The 19,625-nt window shown below is 43.3% G+C and overlaps 1 protein-coding gene across 1 annotated transcript in view; it reads left to right on the top strand.

The window, feature by feature from the left end:
- The first annotated feature begins 444 nt into the window (after positions 1-444).
- LOC145392857 (tubulin alpha-1A chain) overlaps positions 445-19,625 on the top strand; it is a 39,541-nt gene continuing 20,360 nt past the window's right edge. Inside the window, exon 1 of the mRNA XM_080267142.1 lies at positions 445-478. Within this exon, the coding sequence (XP_080123268.1) occupies positions 476-478 (3 nt within the window). The 5' untranslated portion in view covers positions 445-475. The remainder of the gene's footprint in view (positions 479-19,625) is intronic.

Here is a 19,625-nt window from a genome sequence, read left to right as displayed (position 1 = left end):
TCCCTCCATAAACATTACGGAAACTTTTTTTTTTTTTTTAATCCTTGGTAAAAGTTGGGCAAGGGGATAGGATCACGTCCGTCTGAATGCAGAAATCGAAGGTCATTCAAGCGAAGAGTAATTACCGGTGTGCGTGCTGTGTTGGTCGTTACGTTACGGTGTTATTCTACGGCTCGGAATAACCGTTGGGTCAATACTGGGTGACATCATCGCCTGCATAGCGTGTCTGGCTACCCAAACGTGCAAGGGGCAGCGACATTGGTTACTATGGAAGCAAGGAGTGTAGTGGTTGGCTATTCTGTAATAAAGGATTGCTGTGATTGGCTACTGTTGAAGGAAGGAGTGTTGTGATTGGCTACAAGTCCCAGGGTGCCCCGCCCCCTACCTCTCCGTTATATACCTGACGCTGAGACAGGAATGTCAGCAATCTCACTCGTGTTCCATCGTTGCACTTTGTGAAGCTCTAGCCGCAAACATGGTGAGTGTTCAGTCCGACAGCTTTAAATGATAATTCCATACTAATAGAACAAAATTTTATAAAAAAAAATTAATAACAATAAAAAGGAAAATTAACGCGCCGAATTTCACAAGATGCTCTTCATTCCCGCCCATTTCGCGTTGTTTTGGCGTCTTCGCGTTGCTTTGGCGTCTTCGCGTTGTTTTAGCGTCTTCACTTATTTTTCTCCTTATTGCCAAAGGAATTCCGCGACCAGATCAGTCTCAGCACTGCCCTTGGTTGTACTTCTCTTTTTTCCCCTCTAACTTGGCCAAATATAATTCATCTTTTTACCGCGAAAGCTCGTTGGATACAGCAGATGAGCATTAAAATATGTCAGTCACGAGGAAGTGGTATGGAAAGGATTTAGAGCTGTAGTTTTTTTTTTTTTTTTTCTGCCACTTACGTGAGAAATCCACAAAAGGACGGAAATCTGGACCAGGTAAGGGTGAAAGAACTATTAATATCAGTACTGAGTTTTCTAGACCTACGGATATTTGAGCCGGTGAGGACAATCCATCACGCCCCTTATTTTTTTTTTTTTTTCATTCTGCCTCCAAAGGGTTTAGTCAGCTCGGGAAGGACCTCTCGTGAAGTCCCTGGAAGATACTGTCATTAAAAGCAAGTGAGTTGACGTTCTGTGATCTTGACCTTTGACCTACTGTCTTCACAATCAGATCTCTTCGTCCTTGGCTGATCCGCATTCCCTCCACCGAGTTTGGTCCAAATTCAGTTTAACGGTCTGAACTAGAGGTCAGTCATGTAACCTTGCCCTGTGACCTTACTCTGAGGAAATGTCCTCAGTATCGAATCCCAGTATCGTTTTTTTTTTTTTTTTTTTTACCCTGAAGTCCCTCACGAAGTATGGTTTATATCACATCAAAACCACTGAAGGTGATGCTGCCATGAGGCCACGACCTTTGACCTTTCCCTGTGACTTTAATTTTTGACTAATTATTCATGAAGTCGAATCTCTTCATCCTTTCCATACTTTGACCCCCTCCCAGAAAGTTTGGTCTAATTGGGATGAATAATATATAAGTTGATTTTGCCATGTGACCTTGACCTCTGACCTGCCATTCTAAAATACGCATGGTGAACCCGATGGTTGACCCACAAGTCTTCTACAAAGTTTGGTGAAAATCATATCTAGATTGCTGTAGTTATTTTGTTCACACAAATACAGTGGTCGAAATTTTACCTTGACTTGTGCCCTTGACCTTTGATTGTTCTCAAAATAGTATCTTCTCGTTCTTGCCTTACGTTCAACCAAGTTTGGTCAAAATCGCGACAAAATTGTTTAAGTTGGTCTTGCCATTCAACCTTGACCTGTCGTTCTAAAAAAAGGGAAAAAAGTAAGCCCCTTGGTTGTCCCTCAACCCTTTTACCAAACTTCGGTTAATCAGAGAAACACACACACACACACACACACACACACACACACACACACACACACACACACACACACACACACACACAAAACAACACCCGCCTCACTTCGCGAGCGCGTGTGTAAAATTACCTTTACGTCATTACGAGCAAGGGAGCGAGGCGAACTAGTGATGTTTACTGATACTGTAGTTTGGAAATGAGTGACCCGGCCAGACCCGACCGTCATGCTAAGCAGAAGCTAATAATTTTACTCCAATATGAAGTAGAGTTGAAATTCTTTCTGTATGTCATACATTCATTCAATAACTTTTGTTATCAACTAAAAACTCACCCATAAAGGCGTAGGAACCCCTTGGAATCTCGAGTTTTCCAAGGAAGTGTTTGGCTCTAATCGGTGAACGCCTCATTTACGAAATCAAACAGATTTTCCGTCAAAAGTTTTTTTTTTTTTTTTTTTTTTTTTTTTGCATCATCTTTAACAATTAAATATCGGAGATTTCGCCTATAATTTTATATCAGGGAAATTGTGACAACATATTGCTCGCTCGCACGTCACACGCTCACAGAGCGCACTTTACTGGTCGTATTTTATGTTCCCCAATAATCGCAGCAATCGCTATGGCAGTGGTGCAATGAGTGTTGCATTCTGAGCAGATTTGGAGACTTCTTAACACCTCTTAGCGATTTATTCTGCACATTAGGCTACACCATTAATTTCCTACTGTAAGTTGAAACAAATTGTGTCGATGTTAACAGTATATATATATATATATATATACATATATATATATATATATATATATATATATATATATATATATATATATATATATATATATATATATTATAAGAGTATGAAGGTATCCAAGTCAGTCGCCAAGGAAGAAGCTTTACGAGATTTTATTGTCTCGTAGATCTTTCCTTGTTGCATGTTCTTGACAAAAACTCTTTTTAGTTTACGAAAGGGAAGTTAATATTATGAACTGTGTTTATGTTTGCAGAAATTAAGGGCAATGGGAGGAGAGTAAACACATCCTCTCTCTTTATCTTCCTGCAAATCAAAGTCTGAGCTACTGTGGGATAAGGAATGAGTCATAAGTTGATAGTGAGTCTAGCCTGTGCATATGAAGTATAGGTCTTTCACCATAACCCATTTGTGCCCAGTGTTCGAAATAGAGGACGGAACTAGGCAGTTTCAAAAGTTAGTAAAGGGGGGTACGGACCTATAATCTTCGCGACTATGAGCCGATAGACGGATAGTGGTACGCTTAGTATCCTTCCAGGAAAATCCCTGACACAGGAACCCTGGGCACTGATGGGTTAATTTGGCACAGATTTTCGCCCCTTTGCAGCTAACTTCAGATCCATGCAGGAAAAGGCACTGCTTTGGGTCTACATTCTTTTCGTAGCAATTCTTTGTGACTTGCATTATCATCCAGAGGTTATTATTATTATTTTTTTTTTTTTTGTTACAACTCAACCCTCAGAATCGAGAGATGTCAAATTTAGGCCATGGTCTTGTGAGGTAGGAGGGGGCGGTGAACGTCAATACTCAACCCCTGGCGCCCGGCACCGTCCCTTTAGTTGTATTCTGGCCAGCACATGACGATTTCACTCAGCTTTCGCCAGACCGTCCATGGAGGAGCACTTTAGTGGAGATCGTTCCTAAACCCCTCCGCTTGCGAGATGTTACCTCAAAGAATCAAAGATAAAACCGTCGTGACAAGAATATAACGAATAAAAAAGCGTCGTCGGACTGAAGGGATGTAGAGGGTAGAGTGGTTTTGTCGTAGTCTCGTCAGCTAAGGAAACTATGCAGCACCGCTTTCTTAGCCATGTACAGGGAAGTCCATGTATAACACATTTCTCCTCAGTTGCGGGAACGGCTTACTGTGCCTTACAAGTGTCTTCTTGGCATAATTATCAGACTACTTAAAACCCTTTTAATACCTGTATGCGTCTACGCCCGCTGATTGCCTGGCTGATCGGTAATTTCACGAAAAAGTTGCGCTCCTAACAACAGCAGTGTTTTGTATACTTTACCCAAATGCTCTCGTATCTTTGTTTAGATCCATTTTATTCCTTCACTCTGCTGATACATTTTACATTTGATTTTTTGCTAGTTACAGACGATTTTTTTTTGGCTTAGGAGAGACATTTTGAACTGGAGGAGTTAGATAGTCTTCAGTACCCCCTTCACTGTTAGAAATATCCCCTAAACGGAATGATTCGTGTGAGGATAGCAAAAATAAAGAAAGCGTCATGGGAGTGGAGTAGAAAGTTTGATAATACTAACCTGGCAACTATACGGTCGGGTCTCACCCCCAACCCACTTTTCGCAGACAAATTTTCGCGTGCTTGTATGAGTCCCTAACCTCTTGAATACTGATTTTTCCTCATACAACATTCTGACGGTGTTATTCAGCCGGGCACCCTCTGGTTTTGAAGGAATTAGACTTTTCACTCCACTGACTTATGTTTTATTTTGATCTTGCTGCCTGTTGATAGGTCTGCTGGAGGAGAGACTTAGAAATGATATTCAAGGTAAGTGTACAGTAGGCTGTATCTGGCTCCTCCAGTTCGATAGGTCTATCTTAAGCTATAGTGATTAACAGGGAGGTTCTATTAGGTGGAGAGAGAGAGAGGGGGGGTGATATAGAAAAATTAGTGTATAACATTAAATAAGTAGTATGTGTGAGTCCTTTATCTGTGCGGAGAGAGAGAGAGAGAGAGAGAGAGAGAGAGAGAGAGAGAGAGAGAGAGAGAGAGAGAATACTAGCTGTCAAGGGAAACAAGCGGCGAATTAATAGAGACAATGTAAGTCAAATAATTCGTCAAAGTATATCATAGTCACTGCCCTCGATCCCTTCCCATCACCACCCAGTCCCCCACCACTACCCGCCGCCCTCCCTCATACACCCTGCCATAACCTCATTCCTACTTCCCTATACTCTGCTTGACATTGCCTCTATCGATTGTGCCCGGGTTTTCCTTACGCTTTCTCTCTCTCTCTCTCTCTCTCTTGTCTTTACCTCGAGAGAAGAAAGTGTGTGTGTGTACAATAGGACGTATACACAGACGCACAGACCAACATGACTCACACCCCGAAATGCCGGTTACCTCCCCCCCCCCTCCGGTTGTCTTGTGTCGCAGAGAGAGAGAGAGAGAGAGTAGGGATATTGCGGCAGGGGCAGGGTGAGACAGGACTGGAGGGAGCGGAGGGCAGGATCAATACACCCTATCCCCCCCCCCACACACATACACACATTTTCAATCTCACCCTCATTTTCTGCTGTATATCAAGTGCTTTCTTTCTTTCTTTCTCTCTCTCTCTCTCTCTCTCTCTCTCTCTCTCTCTCTCTCTCTCTAGCATGACGGATGGCAGGGAAGCGTGACGGGGCCTCGGTACAATATCACACCCTAGACTCACACTAACACCCTGCCACACTTACACCTATCTCGCCCTACTATATCGACGTTCTCCCTCACCCTGACATATCTACTCCCTCCCGCACCCTGACATATCTACTCCCTCCCTCACCCTGACATATCTACTTCCTTCCTCACCCTGACATATCTACTCCCTCCCTCACCCTGGCATATCTACTCCCTCCCTCACCCTGGTATATCTACTCCCTCCCTCACCGTGACATATCTACTCCCTCCCTCACCCTGCCACACGCACACCCTCCACACCGTCGTACCAGTCAAGCATACTGTACATGCAAAATGTGTCTTAGTAATGAAGGGTAATTCCTGCATTGTAGACCAGCAAAACACGAGAGTGTTTTGACCAGCGCGCGTGTAGCCTATATTAAGAACATGCTGGTAACTCAGTTGTATCCGATTTTAACAAACCTTGGTGGAGTGATTGAGGGTCAGACAAGGTCAAAGTTCGATCCATGTGTGTGATTTTTAACAAAAAAGCTCGAAAAGTTTTTCATTCGATTTTAGGCAGTCCTGGTGGAAGGGTTGAGGGCAGCCGAGGAGTAAATCCATAGTTTTTTAGAGCAATTGTCAAAGGTTTAGGTCATGGGGCAAGATCTAAACAGTTTTTTTTTTTTTTCGATTTAGACCGAAATATATGTAATGGCTGAAGATAAGGTAAGAATAAAAGGATTCATTTTGAAATGAATCGGTCGAATACCAAGGTCACAGGGCAAGATCAACTCAATTTTGATCTGATTTGAAGTAAACTTGGTGGAAGGGTTACGTGTCAAACAAGAGGGTTATGATTTAGTTTTGAGAAGTCATTTCATAGGTAAATGTCACAGGACAAGGTCATAGTTCAACTTGTGTGTCTGTGTATGAAAAGATTAACTAAAACAGTTTTGAATTGATTTTAGTCACACTTCGTAGATGAGGTGATGATCACCCAAGAAGATGACTTACAGTACTGTTTTTCAGATGAATACATCAAAGGCCAAGATCACTTGGCAAGGTCAACGTAGTAGGTTTTATCTGATGTAGACTGAACTTTGTGGAAGGCCTTAGGTTCAAGCAGGGATAAATATATATTCATTTTTGAGAATAATTTCATTATTAGTCAGAGGTCAAGATCATAGGTAAAGGTCAAAGGTCACTGGGCATAGTCAAGTAAAAAAGTTTTAATCTGATTTGAACGAAACTACTCATTTACCCACCATTACGTTGGCGCCGTCTTTAGCCTACTCGTGCTGCTGCCTGACGATTTTGTTTAGTCTGAGAGAGCCTCGTTAGTGGTCAAGGGGATGAAGACTTTATTGTAACCCCTCCAGTTCGAAAAGTCTACCCCAAGATGACATGAATAGTCTAGTGTACGATAGAAGACGTCGCCACAGTGAAAGGGTTAAATGTCTCTACAACTACCTATAGAAATACAGCAGCTTATATTTACCCCTTCAGACCCAAGACGTCAGTAGTATTTTATTCTTGAAGCCGCTAAACGACTTTACTCAGTTTAGATTTTATTTTACCTATGGAGTTTATAGAGGCCTCATGCATCCCCTCACATTCGAAGTATCTACCAACAGCAACAAAATCGCATGAAGAGGGCAAAGGAGATACAAGAGAGACGTCCTCGGGGTGAAGGTGTTAACTCTTGATCGGGAAAACATTAGCACTCCGTTGCAGGTAAAGCCTTGGGATCATGTTAATCTGAGTGAGTCATAGCAGCCAGAATTAATAGTGAGGATAATAGTAAGCAGGAACCAGAACTGCAAGTCAGGTATTTTGAAGTGTTTTCTAGTTATATCATCTTCTTACTGTTATCTTCCGTTACACTTCCGTTTCAAACGACCCTTGGCGGGTTTTTGACCACCTGGGGTCAGTATGACACTAGTGTCACATGCAGAGAAGTGTTGGCAAAAGGTGATATTATAAAACACACACACACACACACACACACACACACACACACACACACACACACACACACACACACACACACACACACACACACACACACACACACACACACACACACACACATTAAAATACCTGACATGCAGTTTTGGCTTCAGCTGAATAGCTATCACCGCTGGTACAATTAACTCTTTCATAATCGGGACAGCACTAGTATTGTGTTCCTTCAGGTAACGCCAGGCGATTTTCATCAGCTGCGAGTGAACCACAAGAGGCAGGGAGTTAATCGATGGAGGTAGTTACAAGATGCCTGCATAACTCATGACGTCACTGCAGGGTCAGGGCGCGAGCATCACACCGTGGATGGTACTCTGACTGCCATAGCACACTTCTTACTGTATTTCTGTCGATAAAATAGCATAATAAATTCCATATAGGAAAGCCACAAGCTGTGATGTACCAGAAGAAGGACTCCTTAGCTAAACAGCTATACGGCTTTATCGCCCGTATTCATGATGGTGAAGACTTCAGCACTTCTTTCGTAGCGATTTATGCTGCATATGACACCTTATATTATTCTCTTGTTTCTCATACTTTCCTCCCATTTTCCGGCGATACACTGGTGGATCGGATAACAGTGACCATGTAATAATAAAACTAAAAGGAGCACCCACCGAATGCAACACCCTCGCCCACCCACTGGTTAAGGGTCCAGTGGATGACTACCCTGTACCTTTGGCCTCGGACTGATTATTTTCAAAATCTAATCACTTCATTCTTGCCTAACCCTTAACCGGTACACCAAGTTGGGTTAAAATCAAATCAAAGATGAAATTATATTTGTCCAGTAACCTTCAAACACAATCTTTCCTCATGACCCTGACCTTTGAGTGATTGTTCTCAAAATCGATTCTCTTTGTCATTGATATAATCCGAACCCTTCTACAAAGTTTAATCTAAATCGAATGAAAATGAAATACGTTGACCTGGCCGTGCGATTTTGCCCATTTCCCTATTATTTTCAGAAATAAAAGGTCAACTCCATGGGTGATCCTCAGTCCATCAGTGAAGTTTGATTCAGATAAGACCAACTGTTTTAGCTATTTTTGTTCCAACAGTCACACGGGTCGAACTTTGAACTTTCCCTGTGACCTTGATCATTGACTGCTCTCAAAATTGAATCCCTTTGGTCTTGCCTGACCTTTAACTCTTTCACAAAGTTTGTTTCAAGTCAAATGGAAAACTGGGTTGACCTTGTCCTGTGCTCTAGACCTTTGACCTTACCCTATGACCACGGCTTCTGACTGATCATTTTCAAAATAGTATCCTTTTATTCTGAATCGAATAAAAACTAAGTTGTCCTTGTCCTTTGGCTTATTCTCATAAATTATAAGTACCCGGTACGTAAGAAGGGAGGATTACTGCAGCAGGCCGCTTGGCTCTTGTTAGGCGGCTCCTAGAGTAACTAAACTACTAGAAGATGATGAGGATAGTAAAGAAGACTATCCCCACCTACCAAACCCTCCAGCCGAAATTGGTAGGAAAAGGTGAGAAAGAACACCTCGCAGCATAGAAAACATTGTCGTTGACTTTTTTTTTTTAATTTTTTTTTTATTTTTAGGAAAGCTAATGAGTCAACTCCTTGGCTGACTCTCAACACTTCCACCAAGTTTCAGTCAAATAATGTCATAATTGAGCTGTTTTGTCCACATACAGACACATAGTTCGAAGTTTGACCCTGTCGTAGGACCTTGACCTTTGATTGATTATTCTTATTTTTTTCCCTGATTTATTCTGAGCCGTTCCACAGAATTACTGTAAATCGGATAAAAACTATTAAAGCTGACCTTGTCATGTGTCCTTGACCTTTGACCCATTGTTCCCCCCAAAAAAACTCGGCCAACTCCTTGGCTGATCCTCAGTCCTTCCACCAATTTTGGTCCAAATCAGTTTTCTTCCCACAGTTACACGTTTCGAATTCCGACCTTGCTCTGTGACCTTGGCCTTTGACTGATTATCCTACAGATTGAATAATCTAATATCTTACCAGGCCCTCAACTTCTCCGCCAAGTTTGGTTTAAATTGAATAAAACTTTTAAGTTGATTTTTCTAGGTTAGGGCCTGACCCAGCCCGGTGACCTTGGTCTTTGACCTATTAAAAAAAAAAAGTAAGTTAACTTATTGCTAACCTTTGACCCTTCCACACACACACACACACACACACACACACACACACACACACACACACACCGATTAAAATGTAACATCCGCGGATGTAAAGAAAAAAATGCATGTTATTGTTACAAAGTGTGTCGATATTCCAGTGATACATCAGTAATTAAGTCAAGTTGTGTATGTGTGTGTCTCACTGTGCGTTTGTTTGTTCTTTCACGAGAACAATAATAGACATCGATCTAATTCTTTATGCATTAGGTCGGGGTAGGTCCAGGGAATGTCAGAAAAATATATATAAAACAAAAATTTGGAGGTCCAGCGTGTGGAGACGGCGCGAATTTGTCAGAAAGGGCGACACGCGAAAATATGGGAAAATCGTTTTCTTAACTTATTGGTCGGAGCTGGTCATTGTGGCTCAGTAACGGTCTGGAAACAAAGGTAATGGTATTTGCAAACACTTTGTGATGGAAGGGCTATTAGTTATAGTAGGACTCGTCTACGTTTGCGGCTGTGGTGTGGCCCGCACCTGTGTACAGTGTTGCCAAGTTTTCTATACCGTTATCTCTCTCTCTCTTTCTCTCCTGGCGGGAGATGTGAGCCACCCTGAGTACTTTTGATTCTTTTATAAGTTGTTTATAATTGTGCTTTCATTTATTTTGGTTTTGTTATATTTAGTGATATTTATCATTTTTTGTATACGGCGACAGATGACCCGTTATTGCAGTACCATGATTGATTTTCATTCATTCATTCTCTTTCCCCTTCCTCCATCTCTCTCTCAGCCTGACAATGCCTCCACCACCACCACCCCCCGTCTCTCTCTCTCTCTCTCTCTCTCTCTCTCTCTCTCTTTTATTGCAGAAGACATTTTGGATATTTTCTTTTACATAATATTGTATATATTGTAAATCTGACATCATTTCCACACCACCCCTGAGGTCAAGGTCACCGACTGGGTGTGGAAGTGTTGCCGCTCGCGAGTGAATAATGTTTTTTTTTTTTTTTACTTCAGTATTGGCATATGCCTACTATTTTGTCCTATATATTAGCTTATGATTATAAATGTGATTATTCCTCGCCCTTAAAATTACGGTAAAAGCCAGTAAATGTGAGCATTTTTCCCTAGCAACACCTGTACAAGCTATGCTTGGGTCTATGGAGGGGTACGTACTTTACCTTAGGCCAGATGGGGTGTGTCAGTGTTACCACTCACAAGAATTATATGAATTATTTCTTTTGCTTTGGATATTGGCATATTTCTTCTTTTTTCAGGCTCATTCTCTTATATCCATAACTGTAATATTATTACCCCCCCCCCCTAAAACTACGCTAAAAAACATTAAAAGTGACTACAATTTCTTTTAGCAACACTGTACAATATGTATGCCATGTTTCTGGGTTACTGTATAAATATTTTATGCATAATAAGATTACTGTTGATTCATCCATCAAAATACACGTGTAAGTTTTATTCATCTGAATTTATCGTATTTGTGTTGCCTTGTACGTAAATAGCTTCCGTTTCACATCGCAAGTTGGGGAAACGTGGCACCATTGTACATAGGTGCGGGCCACACCACAGCCGCAAACGTAGGCGAGTCCTACTATAGTCCCGCAAATTTGGGGAGCAAGCACTAGTATATGGTATAAATGATGACAGGCTGTATGTGGAAAATTTATCGCTGACAAAAGGGCGTATTATACAGAGGTTATAGAAGGTTTCGTAGCACCTCTTCCTTGGCGATTCATTTTACGTATAGCATCTTAATATTCTCGTTTATTTGTGGTTTTATTATCAAAGAAATCGGAAAAAAATATGACAGTGTCCTGGGCAGTGCATTATCTGGTGAGCGCAAGTGGCTTCCAGTGTATTCCAAGTATTTTTGTGTATGCATCTGCACTAGTTTATTTGTACTGGCCGTGTCGTTGTTTGAAAGGCGTAAATGACATATGATGGATGTTAACGCGCACAGTAATGGTATACTTATTTCTTGCTTCCACCAGACCATTTTTCCAGCTTAGTAAGGACTCATCAAAATTGAGGGGTTCGACAGTCTTCATCAATCTCTTCATTACGAGAGGCCTTTCCTGAGTTGAATAAAATCGTATATAATAGCAAGAATGAACCAATAAAATGCGTCATCTGATTCAGGGTGTTAGCATAATAAATCACTGAGGAAAAGGTGTTACGAAGACTGCTAAGCCGATGTGAATACGGTGCCAGGGGCCAGACTCACTAACAGACTTAAGACCAGTTCCTTCTCGTGACTCACATTCAGGAAGTACCGGGAATTTCCTGTACTTTTCTTATCTTGCCCTTCCTGAAATAAATAGAGATAAAGAAATAAATAAACTTCCTATTAATTCTCCTTTGGTAACCAAGATTTGTGTTGGTCCAAAAAACAAGAGTCGTGGGAAGCTTCTACACTCCCTCTTGTCCTTCCTGCAAGACACAACTCGGAGTAACGAGGCGGAGTTGATGTTAAGTTTGTTGTACTCTCTCCACTTCAGATTAACCTATAACTGTCACCTCTCGATTTTAAATGTTTGACTACAACAAGAGATTAACACTAGAATATGGTACTGGTGACGAAGAAGTGCTAAAGAAAGGCTGAAAGCTGAATTATTATCAACATTATAATATGGTGCTACTTTGTAGTCACGAGGGTGTACTGTACAGGCTCCCCTAGTATTGTCTTATTAGCATTAAAAAATGATGCTAGCTACAAAAAAGTGTAACAGAATTGATGTAGAGCCGAAGTATCGCTTTATTCTGCCAATGAGGTACGCGAAATTAACATCAAAATGACGAAAATCCCAGCCAAGTTAAGCTGGACGATATTTACTCGGAGGCTCCCTCTCCCCCCCTCCTGAGTGTTTGTATTCCGGTCTCCATGGAAACGAGGCGGCACGTGGTCCGCCGTCAGCTACAAGGGTGTAGTGGGTTGAGGCTCTCCAATCGGGTGTGGCCCATAAGGGTTTACATCTAAGGGTGACTGGGGTTTGTTGCTCTTATAACAGCACTCGGGGAAAAGCGGCGGCTCACCCTTGCCCTGTTTGAAGTAAGTAGCCTAGCGCCGGGTTCCTACGCTCCTGTTGAGGCACTAAAGGATTGGATAAAGGTAGAACAGGAAGTATTAAATCCTCATAAACCTACACTGTGGATCATATTGCAGGTATATATGCATTTGTCGTCACCCATGCATTCACCAGACACTTTACAGAGTGAATAGTAAAAGGACGACACGGAGAACAAAACTATTATAATGTATGTCGTCGTTTAGTAATTACGTCTTTGTAAACTAAGTTTCAAGGCAAATTACATATTTCAGTAAAACAATCGTACTGTTTTTCTTTAATTTATTTTTTGCTACCTACAGAGTACTGTTGAATTAGGGGAGGCATCTCGCATTAAAGGAGTTCGAAATATTCTCCATCAGTCCTTGCTGTCAACAAAATCGTTTGAAGTACACCCCCACCCACCCACACACACACACACACACACACACATTTATATATATATATATATATATATATATATATATATATATATATATATATATATATATATATATATATATATATAACCTTTAAAAACTTCTATACGACAGTGACTTGATACTTGACTTCTTGATTTCCAGACCGTTTTATTCCGGTTACGGGAGACCTCCCTTAGTGAAGAGGTTAGAAACAATTTACATTAATACCCTCAGGATCCTATGACCTAATCCCAGCTAAACAGAGTCGTCTGGCACTAGCTGGAATAAATTACTGCAGTTGTCCCGACCTTGAAAGGGTTAACCGCTTAGGTGAATGAAATCGTGTTGCGGGTACCTATAATAAAATTAGGAAGAATTATTATTGACGGGCGTGGTAAGGCTAAGCAGGTCAGATTAATTAATGTGCTGCCTTTTGCCGCAGTCAGGTAAGCGCCGTCTGCACCCCGGCACGCACAGGTGCTGGCATGTGCCGGGTTCAGGAGCCACATTCACAAACACACTCATGTTAAACGGCTTATCGTTACCCTAGATTTGTCTTTGCGGGCAGAACAAGTGGTATGGAAAAACTGCCCACTCTTTACTTTGTCCTTCCTGCAAAAATAACCCCAGCGTCACGTGGGGAAATTCATAGTAAGTTGTCAGTGAGCTTTGGCCTCGGACTTCCCCTGTGCTCAGACCTCCCTCAGCCTAAAATCGATTCTCGGGACGGTGAGTCAGGCTCTTGGACAAGTTTGTATCTCATTTGCTTCTTAAAACTACCCTGACTAACGAAATCAAAGTAGTTTCATTGTTTGCTGCGAAATTTGGCTAAAACCATATTAGTTTCTTCAGTTAATTGGGGAAATAACGCCTTCGCGTTAAAAGCCGGGTATCTTGAAATGTTCCTTTAGCATTGACTTACCAACAACACGATAAACAATTCATTGCGATATGCTTAGACGCACTGGACGTGTAGGCTACATAGCCTACTTGACTGATTTATTTGTGGAACTCCCATGTCTATGTCACGCACCAGGCTGTCCAGTTTATCTGCCTGTCTGGTATCTATCTGTGTCGTATAAACTGTCCATTCTGTATCTTGTACTTATCGCATCTAAATCTATGTCATCCGTTTATTTTACATACCAGGAACCTTCGGCAGTCGGATTAACACAGTTTACCCCTGCCAGTCCTTCTGATCTGAGATCAGTCCCACCCGGGGCGGATATTTAAGAGGATGCAGTAGTATACCCTTTCATGTAGTCTCACTAGTTCGCATCCTGTTGAGGTTTCCACTACTACATGTAGGCTATAGACTTAATCAGTCACAAACACAGCCACGACAACACAATTTCCACATGCACACTTTCACCCTACACTCCATAAGTCTTCCACACCCAGGCCTACACCCGTGCGTTAAGCATCGGGTATGAGCAGGTCACTTCTTCATTGACAGAAAGTGGTCTCTCTCTCTTTCTCTCTCTCTCTCTCTCTCTCTCTCTCTCTCTCTCTCTCTGTCAGTCAGCCAACCAGCCATTCCATCAGCTAGTCAGTCTATCTGTGTACCTACTTAATATACTGCAGTGTGGCAAGTGAACTGTTAAGGGAAATCTGGTGTACCGTACGTAAGCTGAGATTCCATTCTGTGATGATGGGAAAGAAACGCATTGCGAAAAAAAAAAAAAAAACACACACACACACTTCTCTCCCCCTCCTAATCCACACCCCTCTTTTTCTGCTTCCTTAGATGAATATTTGAATTACACTTTATTTGGTCCACTCAGTAAACATCACACGAGACATCATCGCACCTCTCCCTTACTGATTTATTTTGCACGTTCCCTATAATATATATATATATTTTTTTTTTATGCAAGGAAGAAGGAACCAAAGGCCAGAAGCCCGCAAGATTATTCCCTCCAAGAAAAAAATAAAAACAAGATAACAGAGAGCCAAACTCTAATCTGTTATATCTTATTCTTAATATCGACACAGTTTGTATCACTAACATATAAGAGGACACTGAGGTGTAATATGCAGAATAAATAGCGGATGAATGAGTGCTTCGAAGGCTGGTATGCCACCCTCACCTTCGCTGCGACCACTCCTTCCCGCCCACCCCACCCATCGCTGCCTCTTGTGCTGGATAGTGACACCCTGAATCCGGCTGGCATCCTCTTTTACCTTCTTCTTGATACTGTGTGATGATGTTATTTAGTTTAGAATAGATTTTTCGAGCTGGAGGGGTTAGATATAGCAATAATAAATATGTGCAGTACGAGAGGCCTTTCATAAACTGAATGAAATATTGGGTAACAGCAAGAACAAACATACTAGCATGTCCCCTGGATTCCTATCTTGCAAACCATTTCTACGATATGTCTGATATTTGACACGGCTTTCCACGTTATGACCCTGATTGATCTGTATGGACATGAATAGATGTGATGGATCTGGGTGAACCTGAGAATATCGGAAAGGCCTGGACTGTCAAATCGGGCACACCATTGCACTGATAGGATTTGTATTTGTCAAACTTGCTCCTGGGCATGGGGCATTCTGTAGTGACATGAAGCGATTTGATAAACCCCAAGTGGCCTGAGCTGACCAAAATTTAACAAATAAAGGCTATATTTATCTGCTTGGATATACATGGTACATGACTGAAATGAAGCAGACTGACTGAACGGATCAAAGGAAATCTGAATGGGTGCACACTGACCTTACGGTATTAGTCAGACCCGAATAAACCGTACTAAACCTAAATGAGACTTGAAATGACTGAAATGCCCTTAAATTATTCTATGAATCTACAGTATGTATCCTTCTTGCGCTCAGAGGTGTGAATGACTCTTAGTCATGACTTGCAACTATATAAGAATTCAGTATAACTTTGTGTGAACGGTGTATTTCTTGTTTTTAACCAGGAACTGTACAAACAGATTGACGTTGTGTCTGCTGAGCCACATTTAGCTCCAACTCCAGCATAATTTATGTCTTTTAGTCACTGTGAAAAATTTGGCTAGGTTATACAACCATGCCCTTGCTTTTAAGCCTATGTATTATATTGCACATAGTGTACGTTGATGGAACGCTGATGATATTCAGATTCATCTTATGCTCTCTTAATTCAGTCTGCCAAATAACAGCATTATTTCGTTTGATATGTAGACTAATGGTAATGACAAATTAAATGGTTAGATCTGTTTCTACATGATATTCGTGAGAAAATTACTTGCATCTTCCGAAGGCTAATTAACTTTCTTGGGCTAAAGAACCATTTTTTTTGCTATAACTTTTAAGTATCGTCAGTTGAAACCCTTCTTTATTGAGCCGTTACATTCCGTAGAGAGGATGTTTGACCTTGATACTTTGTGGTTTAGGTGGTGGTGCATAATACTACAAGGATGGGAGGAATCCTGTACTGAAGTGATAAACTGTATGCTTATTATGTTCATAACTGTGTGTGGGCTACTTTGTTTGTGTGTGTGTGTGTGTGTGTGTGTGTGTGTGTGTGAAAGCGATTTGTAGATGCAGTGTTTGCTCATCCAGGTATTATTCTTAACGGATTTACTCAGCTTGTTATGAAGGCCATCCATGTGTATGGCTGGTAAGATGGGGCTCCACAGTATACTTGCGTATTATACTGTATTGATCGGATGAACTGTACCTGTTTTCAGTGCTTCGTCTTGTCTGTAAGGAAGAGTTGTGTCGTGTGATGGTTGAATGTTAAATGTCAGTATATATAACTTACAGAACAGCTATGCTAAGTATTATGCAGTCCGCACATCCCATAAATATTGCTGGAATATTTTAGAGCTTCAGAAAATTGTACTCTGTTGCAATATCGATTCTGTATAGTTACTGAACATTTATTTGATTTTAGCGACACCTAACCTGACAGTATACCTGATCTAACTTAAAAATACAGGCTAGGCTAGGTGTTTCATTCCTTCAGTCACAACACTTTGGAAAACACTCCGTTTATGATTTTACGAATACTGAGAGTTCCCAGGCGTTGAAAAGGGGTTAATGCATATGTCCATTGTTAATAACTTTTTCTGGACAATTTGTACCCTCTACCGGAACTCAAGTGTTTATAGTCCGCATACAGTCTTGAGTGGGCCTCACACTTAGTGTCGTTGAATAATAATAATAATAATAATAATAATAATAATAATAAATAAAATAATAATAATAATAATAATAATAATAATAATAATAAATAATAATAATAATAAATAAAATAATAATAATAATAATCATAAATAAAATAATAATAATAATAATCATAAATAAAATGATAATAATAATGATAATAATAGTTATAATAATGATAATGGCAAGCTAATTTTGCAATGTAACCTGAGTTGTCCAATCCGGATCTGTCTTTACCTATTAATAAAGTAACCAAACAGCCTAATCCAGTTTGATCTACTAAACATACCACAAGTAAACTTAATCTACCCTGACCAACTTCAGCCCAGGTTAACCCCACGCCACCCTCGCCGCCACACCACCCAACCCACCTCATCTCTGCAACACCAGTACCAACCACAAAATACTAATGATTACCCTGATTCATCTCCCTGCCCCCCACCCGTTCCGCCCCTCACCCCACGTCCCTCCCTTACCCCTTCCCTCTCCCCTCCTCCCTCCCTTACCCCTTCCCTCCCCCCCTCCTCCCTCCCCTATGCCTGCAGGTCATGACATATAGTGAGTATAATCGATATACTGGCCACTGCGACACACCACACCCCCTGCCCCTGCCCCTCTCCCCATGCACGCCACACACCCCAAAATACTCTCCCTCTCCCCATACACCTCACACTCCCCTCCCACTCCACACCCCTGTTCTCTACCACCACCCACTTTTACACACCCCTCCCTTACCCCCACCATCCCACACACCCTCCCTTACCCCACCATCCCACACACTCTCCCTTACCCCACCATCCCACACACTCTCCCTTACCCCACCATCCCACACACTCTCCCTTACCCCACCATCCCCCCACACACCCTCCCTTACCCCACCATCCCACACACCCTCCCTTACCCCACCATCCCACAAACCCTCCCCTACCCCACCATCCCACACACTCTCCCTTACCCCACCATCCCACACACTCTCCCTTACCCCACCATCCCACACACTCTCCCTTACCCCACCATCCCACACACTCTCCCTTACCCCACCATCCCCCCACACACCCTCCCTTACCCCACCATCCCACACACCCTCCCTTACCCCACCATCCCCCAACACAGACTCCCTTACCCCACCATCCCACACACCCTCCCATACCACACCATCCCACACACCCTCCCTTACCCCACCATCCCACACACCCTCCCTTACCCAACCATCCCACACACCCTCCCTTACCCCACCATCCCACACACCCTCCCTTACCCCACCATCCCACACACCCCTCCCTTACCCCACCATCCCACACACCCTCCATTACCCCACCATCCCACACACCCTCCCTTACCCCACCATCCCCCCACACACCCTCCCTTACCCCACCATCCCACACACCCTCCCATACCACACCATCCCACACACCCTCCCTTACCCCACCATCCCACACAACCTCCCTTACCCAACCATCCCACACACCCTCCCTTACCCAACCCGCCCACACACGCTCTCTTACCCCACCATCCCACACACCCTCCCTTACCCCACCATCCCCCCACACACCCTCCCTTACCCCACCATCCCACACACCCTCCCTTACCCCACCATCCCACACACCCTCCCTTACCCCCACCATCCCACACACCCACCCAACCCCCCCATCCCACACACCCGCCCGTACCCCACCATCCCACACACGCTCCCATACCCCCACCATCCCACACACCCTCCCTTACCCCACCATCCCACACACCCTCCCTTACCCAACCATCCCACACACCCTCCCTTACCCAACCATCCCACACACCCTCTCACACCCCCCCACCCCACACACCCTCCCTTACCCCACCAACCCACACACCCTCCCTTCCCCCGCCATCCCCCCACACACCCTCCCTTACCCCACCACTCCACACACCCTCCCTTACCCCACCATCCCACATATACCCTCCCTTACCCCCACCATCCCACATATACCCTCCCTTACCCCACCATCCCACACACCCTCCCTTACCCCCACCATCCCACACACCCTTCCATACCCTACCATCCCACACACCCTCCCTTACCCCAACATCCCACACACCCACCCTTACCCCACCATTCCCCCACACATTCTCCCTTACCCCACCATCCAACACACCCTCCCTTACCCCACCATCCCACACACCCTCCCTTACCCCACCATCCCACACACACCCTCCCTTACCCCACCATCCCACACACCCTCCCTTACCCAACCATCCCACACACACCCTCCCTTATCCCACCATCCCACACACACCCTCCCTTACCCCACCATCCCTCACACCCTTCCTTACCCCACCATCCCACACACACCCTCCCATTCCCAACCATCCCACACACCCCTCCCTTACCCCACCATCCCACACACCCTCCCTTACCCCACCATCCCACACACCCTCCCTTACCCCACCATCCCACACACCCTCCCTTACCCCACCATCCCCCCACACACCCTCCCTTACCCCACCATCCCACACACCCTCCCTTACCCCACCATCCCACACACCCTCCCTTACCCCCACCATCCCACACACCCTCCCTTACCCCACCATCCCACACACCCTCC

This window comes from Coenobita brevimanus, chromosome 23 (assembly GCF_032717465.1).
Source record: "Coenobita brevimanus isolate Jiangsu-jjx chromosome 23, ASM3271746v2, whole genome shotgun sequence".
NCBI lineage: Eukaryota > Metazoa > Arthropoda > Malacostraca > Decapoda > Coenobitidae > Coenobita > Coenobita brevimanus.
Note: the sequence above shows the minus strand (reverse complement) of the source record. Positions and strands in the feature narration are given on the sequence as shown.